At 40.1% G+C, this 17676-nt stretch overlaps 1 protein-coding gene across 6 annotated transcripts in view; it reads left to right on the top strand.

The window, feature by feature from the left end:
* The window catches only part of tead1b (TEA domain family member 1b), a 69009-nt gene extending 51546 nt beyond the window's left edge, over positions 1 to 17463 (top strand). For 2 of the 6 annotated variants that reach the window (XM_026268425.1, XM_026268430.1), the window contains 9 exons: positions 2723 to 2734; positions 4677 to 4811; positions 5107 to 5153; positions 7088 to 7149; positions 7250 to 7374; positions 8654 to 8827; positions 11366 to 11506; positions 12001 to 12153; positions 16828 to 17463. In XM_026268425.1, the coding sequence (XP_026124210.1) occupies positions 2723 to 2734; positions 4677 to 4811; positions 5107 to 5153; positions 7088 to 7149; positions 7250 to 7374; positions 8654 to 8827; positions 11366 to 11506; positions 12001 to 12153; positions 16828 to 16941 (963 nt within the window). In that variant the 3' untranslated portion in view covers positions 16942 to 17463. The remainder of the gene's footprint in view (positions 1 to 2722; positions 2735 to 4676; positions 4812 to 5106; positions 5154 to 7087; positions 7150 to 7249; positions 7375 to 8653; positions 8828 to 11365; positions 11507 to 12000; positions 12154 to 16827) is intronic. The other 4 variants (XM_026268427.1, XM_026268428.1, XM_026268429.1 and 1 more) reach the window with 2 other exon arrangements.
* Positions 17464 to 17676: the final 213 nt, after the last annotated feature.

Raw genomic sequence — 17676 nt, 5'->3', positions numbered from 1 at the left:
ATCAGCTATAAATCTTCCCTAAAGATGCTTTCTGCAGTTCATCTGCTTGACCAGCACTCACACTGAGCCCTTAATCTTGGTTTTACTATTAGCATGTGCGGTGTGACTTCAGAGGGCTTATCATATCACAGGGAGGATATGACTAAAAGAATATTTATAAAATGAAAAAATACTGAATTCACAATTTGATCAAAATCAAAATAAGTAATATTCAGTAAGTCCTTGAAAGTGGTGTTATCTAACTTGACATTTCAGTCACTGTGTTATATCACTGCTGAAAATACCAGCATGGACCAATATTTCAATTCTAGCTTATGCTGGTTAGTACTAGTTCTGCACTGCTCAGCACCCTGTTCACCAGCTGGTAATTACACATGACCAAACCATGGACCAATCAGAGACACTTTTTCTTTACGATGACAAAACACACCAATTAACTGATTTCCGAGAGGCTAGCAATAGCAAGCTATCTTTGAACGCATAAGATCCTACTCTCCCTGCATAATCACTCTCCAAAGCCACGCCTCCTCCAAAACACAGACCAGATGCAAACCAGTGGCATGATGAAATACGGCGTAGGTGGACTATTGAATGCAACATCATGTTTCATCTCATTCACCTCTGAGTAAACATTACAGTACAGAGCAGTATGTAAATGGAGTATTATTTATTCTTGTATACATGTGGTTCATTAAGTCATCAGCTTTCTTCTTAATGTCATTTCTCCAAGATGCTTCTGTAACGAACATGGCATCTGAAGATACTTCAATATTAATCCCTGTAGTTTTGCTTTTTTTGATGTTTGATTTATTGCAGGGTCCCTCTTATGTCAATACCCTGGGGTTCCCATATTAATTCATTCACATAAACAGTGCTGATTGTTGACATGCAAAAAATATATAAATTAAAATGTGTATATATAATTAAAATTGAATCAATTGAATAAAATGTACAGAATGTACTACAGGAGAATTGTCTGTGTAAATTGACATCATACAAACAGGAAGCTATGCTTCAAAACTCAAAGTTGAGAGCTGTATTGTAGTTACAAACTGTTTGTTGGGAGCTGCGTTTGTAATGATAAAAGATGAGACCATAGTTGGCTTCTGATGCATTTGAGAGACACACCCCAGATTGATAAATTTGTATAAAATAAAACTTAAAGCAGTTTCATTCTGTTTTTCTTTTTACTTACTCAGATGAAAGAAAATCAATTAATGTTGAAAAAAATACATAATGTTACAACATTGTATAACAGTGGTCACAAGCCGAAAAGCCAAACAGTTTTTATTTAAACGTATAATTGATGTTTAATAGCCATCAATTCATGATATTTGTAAAAAAAAAAAATATTTAAGATCAAATTGGACAATAAAATGACTGTTTTATGTGTGCACTTTGTCAAAATTAGAAATGTGCCATCCATCAACTGAATTGTGTAACACCAAATCAAGTGCAGACGCAGTGTAGTTTTGGCATGTCGTGACTTGTCACACACAGCTGGAGTGAACACTGTGTAAGCTGGTGAGGATTTTCCAGCATGGTCTTTCTGGAGGAATCTATTGGTGTTTTTCCACTGCATGGTACGGCACGGTATGGCTTGGTATGGTTCACTTTAGGGGTGTTTTCCACTGGTTACAGTACCTGGTAACTGGAACTTTTTTTGGTGCCAAAACGTGACACGTTAACTCTTCTGATCACTGATTGGCCGGAGAGAATCGTCAATTACTGCGTCACTGAACTTGTGACACAAACACAACAGAACTGCTGGATTTAAAGGTGTTGAACAATGATTGACAACGAGTGGATTAATTAGGTATTGCATTCCAAATTCAAAATGTTGGAGAGGGCTTTTTTCATCTGTCTCCTCTCCCTCGGACTTGATGCACATGCAGATTTTCAGATTGACAACACCAACAGGAATGAGTGCACTTGACGATGAATGAAATGATATACGCTGTGCTTTCCGTTCCGTTTTGCAACCTGGGATGCCAAAATACAATTGGGTAAACTAGCATCGGGCGGGTTTCACAAACCAAAACAGAGATTGACATCCTTGTCCGAAATGCACATTTTCAAAGGAGAATTACTGACCTGTAGCATTGTTTTTCAGAGAAAGTATGTTAACTAAGAACGTTTCTTAAATATCTGCAAACATATAATGGTAATTTTATGCTTTAGTAGAGTCAAAAACTTACATACAGCACCTTTAAATCAATACAGCCAGCGAAGGATCGAATACATCTTTTTTTGAACAAGCTTTTTTTAACAACCAAAAAGTGGCTGTTTTGTTGTCTTGTTGAGGAAGTACCGATGTTTCTCAGCTGATAGCAGAGGAGCAGATCTAGCGAGAGCTTGATGGGGTGATGCTGAGTGTTTTTTTTTTTTACAGTAGTCAATAGCGCAACTATAATGAAATGTGAATAATCTCACCCACTCTAAAGCGATACAAAACTGCAGTAGAAATGCAAAGAGCCGAGTCGTACCACCCAGTGGAAAAGCACCATATGTGACGACAACTAGTTAAAAGTTAGTTTGGTTCTGACACCAGCATCCAAAACACAACATATTCTGGTATTTTCAGCAGGAATAAATCTGTAAATCAGATCTAAATGTGTGGATTGCCACAAACCTCTCAGCATTCATGTAGATTGTTTGAATTAAACTTGCCAAAAAGTGCAAATTGAACATTGACAATACAACCTTGTTTGTTTGCGTTTAGGTGACAAGCATGGTAAGTACGAGTTCTCAGTGCTCTTAACCGTGCATCGATGTGTCGCCATCACAGTATAGCAGCTGATAAACACCTGCTTGATCTCTGATCCTCTCTGCCTCCCTCTAAGCCATATGTGAGCCGCTGCTACCAGCATGTTTAGCCTCAACCCGTGCCCGCTTTTCACTGTCTTTTCAATGAAGTTGTGCTCTATTCACTGGCTGTTTCACATGTTTAGAGGCAGGACTTCCATCCTGTTGCAGTCATGCACGCTATACAGTCTGCATGGGGAATGTTCGTCTTTGTAGCATTCAGGCTTACACATTTTAGCACGATTAATTAAATTACCAGTTTTAGAAATCCATCAATGACCAGACATTCCTTGTGTTATATAAAGTTTATATTGAGAAAACGTCTTTAGCCTTCTTGTGAAAACAACAAGGAGGTTGTGTAAAGGAGAAATCATGTCTTTCAGGCCCTTTTCTTTGATGCGTTCATCTCTACTGTTTCGGCTCGGTTTAATGACCTTGATAGGAGCTTTTAGAATGAGAACATTACACACTGTAGGAGAGGAAAGTTAGTATTACTTAACCCTTGTTCCTGACAGACATAATGCAGCTGAGGAGCTGGATAATTTGTAACATCAATGTCACATCTCATTGGATTTCGTTCTCTTTCAGCTCTGCGCTTGATATTAATCATTATCATCTCCCGTGCTCTGTGCTAAAGGCTTTCACTCCTGTCAGACTTTTCGTCTTTAATGCTAGCACATTCCTCTTAAGATCAGCGGCTTTATAGCTCTGAAGAATCTTTTAACATGTTTTCTGTCTGTGGATCTTTGTGTGTGAGGGTGTGAGCTGCTTCATTGTCCTGTGTTTTGTGTGCACTGCAGAGGGGTGATGGTTTCGATTATCTCACGGTTCGGTCTGTACCATGGTTCTGTATACAGTTTCAGTTTAGTAATATAGGATTTTTCTATTTTTAACCATGTTTGTGATGGTTATTAATTTAATCCTCTGTATCAGTGTCATTATTGCAGGAAAGCCTATTATGGAGTTTACGTCTGTTATCATACTGTAAATTATTGTATTGATGTCCATAAATGTTCTATTTTTGCATTAAAAAATAAATCTAACATTTAATTTTTTATCTCAGCTTTGATTTTTAAGAGAGATTGTTTTATTTATACTTTTTTTTTAAGCTGATGAGCAGATAATTTGCACTTTCACTACCATTCAGAAGTTTGGAATATTGTTTAAATGTGTTTTTATTTATTTTTATATTTAAATATATTTTCAAATGTAATTTTCCCTGTGATGACAAAGCTGAATTTTTACCAGTCATTATTACTCCGGTCTTCAGTGTCACATTATTATCCATAAGTAATTCTTACATGCTGATTTTCTGCTCAATTACTATAAGTTGTTATTGAGTCTCAGTTAGTAAAGATTCAATAAAAAAAAACAGATAATGGTTCTTATTAATATACATTTTGAAAACCATTTTTAATACTTAATATTTTTGGGAAAATTGTGAAACTTTTTTATGAATAAAATGTTAAAATGAAAAGCATTTTATCAGAAACAGAAATCCAATATATCATTGTTAAAGTATTTACTAGCACTTTAGATCAAAATAATGTGTCCTTGCTGAATAAAAGTTTTATTTATTTATTGGTTTGCCTGCTTGCTTCATGCTTATTTATTTATTTTGTATGTACTGTATCTTGCCCCAAAATTTTAAATGGTAGTGTATTTTTGGTCAAATAAATGAACTTTTGTTATAAATTAGAGAACAGTTTAAGAAGCATTTACACTAGTGGTGTCAGACTTCTGGCACTGAGATAAAACCATGGTACAAATGTGTATCCTGAACCGTGTTGTTAAAAGAAACCATTTAACTTCTAGCTCACTATGTCTGCCCCCTTTCTGGATCCTAATTTCTTTTCTAAATGCTATTGAAGGATCAGAGCGTGAAGGACAAAGCTCTTCAGAGTATGGCCTCCATGTCCTCAGCCCAGATCGTCTCTGCCACTGCCATCCACAACAAGCTGGGTCTTCCGGGCATCCCACGTCCTGCCTTCCCCGGAGCAGCAGGGGTAAGACCGCCCTCTGGCACCCACCTATCAGTACACTTATTTCTGCCACATGGCTGGCCAACAGGCCGCCACCGTCAGCTCCAATCCCATTACACACCCTCAGAGCCGTGCCCACATCACCTGCCTTCATCAGATAAGCTCACTAATGCCACACTCAAGATAACTAGACTGTATCCAACATAGTCCATCTCATTTTTCAATGAACGTGATAACTGATGTATCAAGAGTGCACAGACGTGTGTGTGCCTGTGGATAGGCTGTGTTTGGTTGTCTATTTATTTCTCTAATTCTCTAGTTTTGGCAGGGCATGATATCCACGGGCCAGCCTGGATCCTCACAAGAGTGAGTATCTCTACTAGAAGTTCTGCTCCCATTGACCCGCTAAAGCTTGTCCTCTTGGTACAGTGCTTGCAAGGCACATCAGACATTCTTCTTCCTCTTCTTCTGCACCTTCATCATTGTATTCACCCTCTTTTCCAACACCTTCTTCTTCTGCCTCTTCTTCACTACCTTCTTCTGCACCTCCTTCCTTTTGTTCTTCACCACTATGATCTTCACCTTCTACACATCCTTCTACATCTTCTCCACTGTCTTCATCATCTTATTCTTTACCTTCTTCTTCTGCAGTTAATTTACTGCTTATTCTTACCATAATGGGGTGGTTAGACTCTAAATTCAATGCTCATAATTTCATGTTTTGGTGTGTTGTCTAATTTAATAGTATTAAAGGGTTAGTTCACCTAAATATAAAAAATTATGTCATTAATGACACCCTCATGTCGTTCCAAACTCGTAAGACCTCCGTTAATCTTTGGAACACAGTTTAAGATATTTTAGATTTAGTCCGAGAGCTCTCAGTCCCTCCATTGAAAATGTATGTACAGTATACTGTCCATGTCCAGAAAGGTAAGAAAAACACCTTATTACCTTTCTGGACATGGACAGTAGACAATGCACGCATTTTCAATGGAGGGACTGAGAGCTCTCGGACTAAATCTGAAATATCTTAAACTGTGTTCCAAAGATAAACGGAGGTCTTACGGGTTTGGAACGACATGAGGGGGAGTCATTAATGACATAATTTTAATATTTGGGTGAACTAACCCTTTAATGAGTGTAATATTTTATTTACATTTTAATATAACATAGCCCTAAATTATGGCCAATTTATAATGTATGCATGCTGCCAGTGCTGTCTAGTATGCACACTTGAGCCCCTTTCATACTGCACGTCGGACCCGCAATATTCCCATAACATTGCCTGGTCGCCTTCTGTGTGAAAGCAACCACGTCCCGGAATTGATTACCGAATTGAACCCGGGTCAGGGACCTAGTAACATTGCGGTAATCGATCCGGAACGAGCACTGTGTGAACAAAAGCCAGATCTAATTCTGTATCGAAGCGACTCTTTTACCGGCTGTTTTGAAGGAAGATCAACGTTCGCGACGAAAACATATGTGCAAACTGTAATGAAGCAGAGATCAGTTAGTTCCTCACTTTCCGCGCTGACGCCGAGATCGTTTGCTTGCTTCAGTTAAAGTATAACGTGCCAAGCGTTGTCGACTCGTACATTACACGTCACGCGCTGATGTCACGTGTCGTTACGGGATCTTCAAGGGTTGTGTGTGAAAGTACGCACATATACCGGGTCATCACTGGCAGTGTGAAAGTGCCAAATCTAGCGACCAGGGAATAATTACAGGAACACTTTACCCCTGTATTTGCCGGAATGGCAGTGTGAAAGTGGCTTTGTAAATTAGTTAGCTTATTTGAAATGTAGTGAGCCAGTTGTCAGGCGTGCACGCAGTCATTCAGCAAAAAACTTGCAATATCCAATGAAATGAAGAGAATGTGAGAACAGGAGGAGGTAAAGCTTGAGTGTCATGACTGTGATCTGAATCTGCATTACATTGTTAGAGAACTAAATATATAGCCCAAAACGTTCTTGTGTGTTTTTTTCTGCCTTGCAATTGCAAGCACTGGCATTTCCTTCTTTATTCCACCTGTCTCTGTTTTGTCTGCTTTATTGTCGTTCTCCTCTTCTTGATGTCTGTATTTTCCCCGACCCTTCCAGATTTCTTTCTTTTCCTCAGAGTGATCAGAGATAGAGGAAGCCTTTCCCAGAAACAGGGATGGGTTGAATCCAAGTTTGAATACTTGGTGCAGCTTTGTTTCTTCTTTGCTGTGGAGCCTCTTAATCTGTTCAGTATGTAGTGCAGTTAAACTTATGGCTGCTCGTTTTCCTGTTCTTAATTCTCCTTTGTCTATGTTTTAGCATCAAGCCATTTGCTCAGCAAGCATACCCCATCCAGCCAGCAGTCACAACTACAATCTCAAGTATGTCGGTCCCCGCTTGCAATGTTTTTGTGTTTTTATCAATTCCCATTCAGATGTAGCATTCTGTTTGTTTAGAAGAGCTAATATTCAGTGTGTGTAGGTTATGATCCGCCGACAGCGCCGGCGCCCACAGTGCCCGCCTGGCAGGGACGATCTGTCGGCACATCTAAACTCAGACTGGTGGAGTTCTCCGCTTTTCTGGAGCACCAGAGAGATCCAGATTCTGTGAGTTGCTTCTTTATGTTACTATAAGTCTAAATGAAATGTAAAATTTGTTATTCCTAATACACACTCCTGGTCTAATTACACACGATTCATCAGTGACCTTTAGCCTACTAGTCAAAAAGCCTTCTCAAAGTGGAGTGTTTTTAGAAAGAATTCCTCCACGACTGACTGAAAACGCACATTCTAGTATGCAACATGTACTTCTCACAATTCAATCTCTTTCCAATGGGGAAAAATACCGCCCTACATTTTTGCCTCTTGGAATATCTCAGATCAATGTTTACTTCAGAAAAATTCTCATACTGTAATTAGGGATGCAAAGGGGTGGAAAATTCCTTGTAAATTTCCTCAAAATCCCTGGAATATTTCCGAAATTTACTGGAAATTGTCCACCTTTTTGCAACCCAAACTGTAATACAGTGAAAATTAGTTGTGAATAAAATTTTATGTTGACTTTGAGCACTGTCAAAATACAGTGTCCAGTTTTTATTTTATTTTATTTTTAATTTGTAACATAATTTAGATGTCATCAAGCTTACATAAAAAGTATTGTTTCTATACTATATTAAAGTACCATTGCAAATATGTTTTTTTTTTTATATTCTATGGCACATTTGTAAATCTCAGAATTATGCCTTAAGAAATCGAATTGTTATAATTTTTACAATAAAATTCAACTTGTTAACTTAAATATCATGAATTACCAATGAGCATTCCTGTGACATGTTAATTTCTACATATTCTAATACATTTTTAAAATGTCTGGGCACATAACATTATTTTTTATATTATCAAAAAGCTTTAAATAACAATGAACAATATCATGCATACATTAGCATTAAACGCCACCGTTTTTACATATTTCACTATGCACCCACTGAAATGGGGGAGGGACATGTCAACTCATTTAAGTTGAGGGAAAAACATAGTAGAATATGGAAAAATTGTGGCGTTTTCCTTTAAGCAAGATTATTATTATTATTATTTATTTATTTATTTTTTCAATAAATGAACATTAACCTTTTGTCATGTTTATTCAGTCATTTGTTAGTCTCCCAAAATAATAAAATGTACAAATGTGATTTTTCTCTATTTAGGGAGCTTAACTCACCAAATATAGTATTGATATATGTGGTATATCATGAAATGTATTAATTAACAGTTGTAAATAGATACTAGTTAAATATAGTACTAGTTAAAAACTAAACAATCATGAACATTCAGTCATTTTGACAAGTTTTCCTGTTTCTAACTTGTTTCATCTTTGTTTTCTGTGCAGTATAACAAGCATCTTTTCGTGCACATCGGTCAGACAAATCACTCTTACAATGATGCCTTGCTTGAGTCAGTGGACATTCGTCAGATTTACGACAAATTTCCTGAGAAGAAGGGAGGGCTGAAGGAACTGTTTGGCAAGGGTCCTCAGAATTCATTCTTTCTCATAAAGTTTTGGGTGAGTGAATCTCTGCAAAGAATGAGCATTTGTTTAGCGATTCACAACATGTGCGGGACAATTATCCACAAAATAAGACATTTAAGAAACACACAATTGCTCCAAGAAGAACATAGTATTTTTTTTTTGTTTAGGCTTAAAAATAAACACACATGCTGTGTGCTGTGTAATGTATGCCCAGCCTGTGGGCCAGGTTTCTACACTAATGAGAGCGAAACTACCACAGATCATGTTTACCACGCATACAACTGCCTATTTAACGCAAATATTTATCCACAGAGTGATTACATGCATGGATAATTGTGCATTTCCCTAAAGACACTGGGCCACTTTAGTTTTAAAGACAGCTGTCTCTGTTTACGTGTCCAAACGGCTATGTTTGGCACGGCATAGCTGAAGTGTCTGTGATCAAAGCTCGCACTTATTCAGTTTAATATCGTGAAACAATTGGATGACCTGGATGTTCCTCTAATAGCTATTCAAACATTGCATGCATTTTGTGAAATGCTAACTAGCGGCAACCAACAAAGTGGGCCTCGTCGTGGTCGGAGCGAGGCTGCTCGAATTCCGTTTGAAGTGACACAGGGATCTGAATTTCAAATGAAACTCTGGATCTGCACAATAATGCCTCTCTTGAATATGATGTGAAAATGTAACAGGCTTGTCTTAATGAAAAGAGAGTATGCCAGAAATGAATATTTGAGCTCTCTCTGTAATGAAAATCGTGTTAGCTTACTGAAAGAGCGGAGAGCGAGCTGTTCTTTTTTCCACTCTTTTTCAGAGTTTTTTTTTTTTTGAGTGCCTTTTTACTCAAAGTTATTTAATCTATTCTCTCTAACCTTAGACACAGCCTTTTTCTTTAATACCTGAATAGACTAAAATGTAGAGATAGCCACGGTTGGTAGCTTAGTTTTAGCTAAAAGACTGACTTTTTACTTTCATGCAACACCAATATACTGCAGAAGGTCCATAGTGGTCTTTTCATAATGTGGTTGGATGACAAAAAAGCACTATAAATGCATTTTAAAAGTTTCATACAAGTTTCGTGTCTATGTGAGGAACAAACTGAAATATAAGGCCAAATCCCAATTCTATTTTATACCCCTACCCATACCCCTCTGCCTTCCCCTTCCCCTTGTCCCTTGAAACAGTTATTAGGGTTAGGGGTGAAAATATTCCCATAGAAATTTGGGGACACCACTACTATACCGTCACACATCATCATACGTTGCCTAGCTGGTGTGCATTACAGCCTTTAATTACTATTCTATATTAACGCACTGCTTACTGAAACACGCACACATGCACGCACATCAAATATCGCACAGCTCACACTAAAGGAGCAAAGAAACTGGTCAATGTTGCCCCACGACTAAATATTGACTACATTATATTTCCAGCAACTAGAGGATAAAATTGCTGTTTTTAATGTAAATTCACTCTAAAAAGAGAAACGCACAGATGCTCATACATGCAACGTTCATCTCTCTCTCTCTCTCTCTCTCTCTCTCTCTCTCTCGAATTGGCAATATTTTAGAAAAGGGTTTAGCGATTAATAATTATTGGGGGTACTAGCCCTCCTCAATGTGTATGGTGGTTACCGCTCTGATCAAATATGAATATATGTTGTGGCACTATCTTACAGTTTGTAATGATATGACATTTAGCAAACTTTAGCAATTTCTTGCAAACATTTCTTTGAGTGACCGTAAATATGCACTCACGACTGAATGTAACCTAAAACTAATGATTAATTGTCTTTTTGTTCACTTGGGCAGCCATGTTGCCGCTGAAGTTGGTTTACGCTGAGATAATTCATACCCCTTCTTTTGAAGTGTGGTCATGAAAAAACTTTGTTTGGAGGGCTATCTGGTCCTTTCCCTTACCTCTACCTTCTAACCAAAAGAGAATCGGGACACCCCTACCCCTTAACGTGAACGCGTGAAACAGAGGGGTAGTGGAAAGGGGAAGGGCTAAGGGGTAGAATTGGGATTTGGCCTAAGGCTTCAAAATCCTCCATATAGGTTATTTTACCTGTGCTTATAGTCTCCACTAGATGTCAGTTTTGTATTTAATGTAATATGGTGATAGATCTATCCGTTTTTGCTTGTGTAGATTTCTCTGTAATAGAAGTATTTGACAGTGTAGCTTTGGGGGAAGTCGTGGCCTAATGGTTAGAGAGTCGGACTGGCAATTGAAAGGTTGTGAGTTCGAGTCTCGGGTCGGCAGGAATTGTGGGTGGGGGGAGTGCATGTACAGTTCTCTCTCCACCTTCAATACCACGACTTAGGTGCCCTTGAGCAAAGCATCGAACCCCCAACTGCTCCCTGGGCGCCGCAGCATAAATGGCTGCCCACTGCTCTGGGTGTGTGTTCACAGTGTGTGTGTGTGTGTGTTCACTGCTCTGTGTGGGTGCACTTCGGATGGGTTAAATGCAGAGCACAAATTCTGAGTATGGGTCACCATACTTGGCTGAATGTCACATAACTTTCACTTTATTAAATTGAGAATTAAAGCTACAGTTTCATTGCTTCCTAGGCTGACTTGAACTGCAACATTCAGGACGAAGCTGGGGCCTTCTATGGAGTGAGCAGTCAGTACGAGAGCCCGGAGAACATGACCATCACCTGCTCCACGAAGGTTTGCTCGTTTGGCAAACAGGTCGTGGAGAAAGTGGAGGTAGATTCCAAGCTTTTGTTTTTAAGTACCGTTGTGTTGTCTAAAAGGAGCAATAAATGTTCTTCCTCTAATATGGGTTTCCCAGAGGAAAATGTAATTGCTCTTTTATTACTCAGGACACTTAATGGAGTTCTTAGCAGTTAGTCTGAAATTTTAAAAAGCTGTTTTCAAAAGTAAGAATATACCATTATAAATAATTGAGCGGCAAATCAGCATATTAGAATGATTTCTGAAGACTGGAGTAATGATGCTGAAAATTCTGCGTTGTTATCAGGGGAATAAATTACATTTTAAAAGATATTTCAAATGAAAACAGTTATTTAAAATTGTAATAATATTTCATAATTGTGCTGTTACAGTCAAATGAACATGAGAGATTTCTTTTAAAAACGCTAAAAACAAACTTAAATTAACATTTTCTGGTAGTGTATATGTAATGAGGATTTCTGTTGTGCGTTCTCTCATCTCTCTCTCTCTCTCATCTGTCGTTTCAGACAGAGTATGCTCGCTTTGAGAACGGACGCTTTGTTTACCGGATAAGTCGATCTCCGATGTGTGAATACATGATCAACTTCATCCACAAACTCAAACACCTTCCTGAGAAATACATGATGAACAGCGTCCTGGAGAACTTCACCATCTTATTGGTGAGTCAGTGATGATTAAACCAATCAGTGAGAGCTTTCAGTGCAGGGCGGAGCCTGTGGCCTCTGAGCTGAGATGACCCAGCATTCCTGGCATTCCTGTGGCGCTGTGCAAAGCCTGATAATCTCCTGCAAAGGGGGAGGAACCCCTTTCTCTAACCTTCATACACACCAGGATTAGAGCCCTTTTCTCTCCTATAGTTAGGGTCTTACTAATGCACTTCAGATCCCTCACATCCTGGTGCTGTGAATCTTTAAACCTGCTCTCCTGGGCTGCAACTCTCACCTCCTGTGGAGGTTTTAGTTGTTATTATAGATTGGTGTGTTTATAGTGAATACTTGTGTACAGTATATGTTGTTCAAGGGTGGTGGGTCCAAAATCAAAAGAACAAATCTGAATGCCCATTTAATTCTTCCCTTTAACTATTTTAGAATCAATCAGAAATATTGTTTGCATTGTCCCATAAGCACATTTAAGCACATTTCCTTACATGAAAGTTTAAAGTTTCATTATTTGAAGATTTTTAAATATTCATTTTAAGAGGATTTTATTTATTGATTGATTTATGCATGAATGTATTCATTTATTGTATTTTTGGTGATTTTCATTAGATTGTTATTGCTGTTATTATACATATATAGGATCAGAATCAAATGCAGCTATATATATCAGTAGGTACCCCTTCAGGAACTCGAGCTGCGTCCGAAAACGCTATGGGAACGCCCTTCAGCGTGACCAGCTCTGAAAAATATGTGGAATCAGTCTCATGAATGGGCGTGACGTCATAGGTGGGTGACGTAGCGCCCAGGGAGCTATAAAAGCATGTGAGGTGTATGTGAGGTTTGTAACTGCTATGTTTCTTTCTCAGAAGGCTCTCTTTGAGTAGGGAGCCTTCACTAGCGTTTCTTGCGGTGGCGGTCCCGCTTTTGCCTAGGCGGAGCGGTGGCTGTGCTCGCGGGTTTCACTTTCGCACCCACTCTTGGGGTTTTGAAAGCCCGCTCCGGTACTCTGCAGTCGGCCCCCAAGGAAAAATAAGGGGGCTTATTGTGCTTTTCGCCTCTATGAGAGTGCCCATGCTTGTAATTTTGCGATTACGGTCCTGCTGTTGCTGAGGCATGACGGCGACTAAGTTCGCGGGGATTGCATGAGATCTGGCGGACGGGTTGGAGATGGTTCTTCCTATCTCCACTCGCAATCTCTAGAGCCTTTTTTCGAGGCTCGGATTCCACGCCTCTGACTGTGAACTCAGAGGAGATTGATATTGTTTATATTGTGTGACTAAGCGAATCGCGTGCTGCCGAGGCAAGGCGTGCACTATATAATTTTCAGTTTTGATGTGAATTTTACCACACCAGACCATGTTTACTCGTTTGGTTGTTTGGCTCCATTTAATAATGAGGAATAAAATGAGGCATTTATCTGACCATGAGAAATTACATATATCATTTATTCATTCTTGATCTGAATCTTACCATGCCAGACCGTGTATGCTCATCTGGTTGTTTACCTGCGTAATTCTGAGGAATTAAATTCAGTATTTATCTGACAATGAGAAGTTAGCCTTTATCACTTCGATATGATTTGTATCACAAGCCAGACCGTGTTTACTCATCTGGTTGTTTACCTGCATTTGATTCAATTTAGCAGCGTGAAAATTACTGCCAAAAATGTCTCAGTGGGTCCTGCACACTGTAGTGAGAGGCCACAGAATCCCGTTTGGTTCTCCTCTGCCTCAATTCAACGGGGCTTCTTCCACCCTGGTGGGCCCTGATCTGGCTCTGGTAATGGAACAGAAGTAGACACCCTCTGAGGACAGAGGCCATCGAGGTGGTCCCTCCTCACGTAGCGGTGTCCAGGTCATACAGCCAGTACTTCACCCTTCCGAGGAAGGATAAAAGGTTGTGTCCTATTTTAGATCTGCGTATTTTGAACCGCTCAGTCAAGGGACTGAAGTTCACCACGCTCGCACTAAAAGCAGACAATCAAGTCTGAGTACTGCTGTCACGATCGATCTTGAAAGATGCATACTCCATCCTTCACCATCATAGGAAGTTCCTGAAGTTGGCTTCTGGGGGCAAAAGCCTACTAATACCGGTTCTTCCTTTGGCCTTGCACTCTCACCCCACACTTTCACGATTTAAGCACATAGTCCGATGATTGGTTGATATTAGTTCAATCAGACTGGACGGCGGTTTGGCATCGAGATGTCGTTCTCGCACACACGCAAGACCTGGGGATAAGACTTAATGCCAAGAAAGGTGTGCTTTCTCCAGTACAGAGAACCACTTATCTGAGCATGGTGTGGAATTCGACCACGGTGCAGCCACAGATGTCTCCTGTTCGGATCGAGTCAATCCTCACCGCAGTCATGAGAGTAAGAGAAGGCCAGTCACTCACTGTCAAACAGTTCAAGACTGCTGGGTCTGATGGCAGCTGCGTCCAACATGATACCTCTTGGCCTGCTGTACATGAGACCCCTACAGTGGTGGCTCAAGACCAAGAGGTTCTCCCTGAGGGGAAACCCAGTTTGCATGCTCAAGGTCACGCGGAAGTCCTAAGTGCCTTAGACATGTGGAGGAGATCTTTGTTCTCAGGCCCGGTGCGTGAAGCTCCTTGTCAACACATAATGCTAGCGACGGATGCGTCCCTCACTGGCTCTGGTGCGGTTATGAGTGGCCACCCTACCCACAGTCTGTGGAGTGTCCGCCATCTGGTATAGCATATCAACTGCCTGAAGATGCTGGCCGTGCTTCGAGCACTACTTTCTCCCAGCCCTAAGTGGTCACAATGTGTTGGTGTGCACCGACAACACATTGGTGGTCTCTTATATCAACCACCAAGGGGTCTGTGCTCACGCAGTTTGTACAAACTAGCGTACCATATCTTTGTGTGGTCCCAGGGCAAACTCCTCTTGCTGAGAGCAGTTTACATTCCTGGGCATCTAAATATGGGAGCAAACATCCTGTTGAGAGGCAGGGGCCGAGGCCCAAGGTTTGTGAAGCAGATATGGATAATATTTAGTCAGGTGGATCTGTTTTGCGACTCAGATGACATCGAACTGTCCCCTTTGATTTTGTCCGACTCATTCGGCTCCACTGGGGCTGGATCCCATGGTGCAGACTTGGTCGAGGCTTTGTCTGTGCACTTTTCCCCTGATCGCTCTGCTCCCAGGAGTTCTGCTGAGAGTACACCGGGATGGGGTCTGTCTTCTATTAGTAGCCATGTTCTGGGCGGGCCAAGTACATTTCTTAGATCTGATTTCTCTCCTCAAAGGTGCTCCATGGGAGATTACCATCAGGAGGGGTCTCCTCTCACAGGTGGAGGACACGATATTCCATCCCCGCCTGGAGCTATGGAAGTTATGGGAGTGGCCCCTTGTGGGGGCAGCATCTCGTAGCTTCTGGTCTCTCAACCGAGGTTGCTGAGATCATCCTCCAATCCAGAACTCCCTCAATGAGGAAACTGTATGCCTTGAAGTGGAAACCTTTCACCTCTTGGTGCGAATACTGCCAACTCGACCCGGTTATTTGCCCAGTTGGGACAGTTCTGGAGTTACTGCAGTCCCTTCTCTCTGCAGGGTTGACCCACTCCACCCTGAGGGTCTACGTGGCGGCCTTTACAGCTTACCGCGCCCCTCTTGGTGGCCATTCAGTGGGCAGACACCCTCTGGTTACATGTTTACTCTGCAGTGCACTGAGGCTAAGAAGAGGTAGAAGAAGCTTACGCTAAGTGGTTGATCAGGACGCCATCCTAAAACCTTGAGTCCTCTGATCTTCCCTCACCATTGGGAGTCAAGGCTCACTCGAACTGAAGTATGGCAGCCTCCAAGGCCTTCTTGTCAGGTGTGTCTATACAGGACATCTGCAATGCAGCTGGATGGTCCACGTCCCTTATATTTTCATCAGATTTTATGGTTTAGATCTGCGAGCCACTCACGGCTCTTCTTTCTCTTGCCTTAGCTGTGCTCCTTGTATACACGCTAGGCAGGGACTTGCAAGTCTGGCGGCGTGGACATTCTCATTCCCATAGCGTTTTCTGACGCAGCTCGAGTTCCAGAAGGGGAACGTCCCAGGTTACGTATGTAACCATGGTTCCCCGAAGGGAACGAGAAGCTGCGTCTCAAGGCCATACTTCCAGCATCCCTGCCAGAGTTCGCTTCATTCCTAGAAGCTGACGCTCGTTCCACCTATGACGTCACGTCCATTCATGAGACTGATTTCACATATTATTCAGAGCTGGTAACGCTTGAAGGGCTTTACCATAACGTTTTTGGATGCAGCGTCTTGTTCCCTTCGGGTAACCATGGTTATATACGTAACCATGGTTATATACGTTTTTTCTTCTTTCTTTTTTTACAGTTAAGTACAGTATTACAGTACAGTAACGATTTAATTATTTTATATATATATATATATATATATATATATATATATATATATATATATATATATATATATATAAAACTAATGTTACAAAAGATATTTTGTAAGATTATAAATAAACACAAAAATAAATAAATCTGTTGAGCTGTAGTGTGGTATCACTATGATGTTATGATGTTTTTTTGCATTATATAGTAATTGAGGGATTGTAGACTTAATTTTTCTAAACGTTTAGTGAAAATATGACCTGGATCCTGGATATGATCTCTCTCTCTGTCTGTGTGTGTGTTTCAGGTGGTAACAAACAGAGACACACAGGAGACCCTGCTGTGCATGGCCTGTGTGTTTGAAGTGTCAAACAGTGAGCATGGAGCCCAGCATCACATCTACAGACTAGTGAAGGAATGAAGCAGCTCTTTCACACAGACTCTGGACCTCAGTACAGTGGCAGTGCCTCTAGCTCAGCACTCACTCACATCACATTTGGGTGATGCGTATAATTATTATATAAATATATATATATATTTTTTTTCTTCGTTATTAATATGTGCTTGACATTTAACTGCAGCTGTGAATCATGGTACAGTTGTATTATGTTTTAATACGGGAAAGAATGTCAAAGAATCCCGAATTAACATTAATTCATAGACTACACATATAAAGTGACAGTATCATTCAACTTAAAGGTTAGGTTGAGTTAGAATCTATCTGAAAACGACCTCATTCTGATTTTTTTAACTCGAAAGTGTAAACATCTGAAAGTAAATGGGCGAATGGGTGCCGCCATAAATGTGACCCTGGAGCACAAATCTGGTCATAAGTAGCACAGGTATATTTGTAGCAATACCCAACAATACAGTGTATCGGTCAAAATTATAGATTTTTCTTTTATGCCAAAAATCATTAGGATGTTAAGTAAAGATCATTTTCCAAGAAGATATTTTGTAAATTTCCTACTGTAAATATATCAAAACTTAATTTTTATTAGTAATATGCATTGCTAAGAACTTTATTTGGACAATTTTAAAGGCAATTTTCTCACAAATTTTTTCACATTTTCAAATAGCTGTATCTCCTGTTCTATCCAGTCAAACCATACATCAATGGAAACCTTATCTATTCAGATATCAGATTATGTATAAC

Source organism: Carassius auratus, chromosome 7 (assembly GCF_003368295.1).
Source record: "Carassius auratus strain Wakin chromosome 7, ASM336829v1, whole genome shotgun sequence".
NCBI lineage: Eukaryota > Metazoa > Chordata > Actinopteri > Cypriniformes > Cyprinidae > Carassius > Carassius auratus.
Note: the sequence above shows the minus strand (reverse complement) of the source record. Positions and strands in the feature narration are given on the sequence as shown.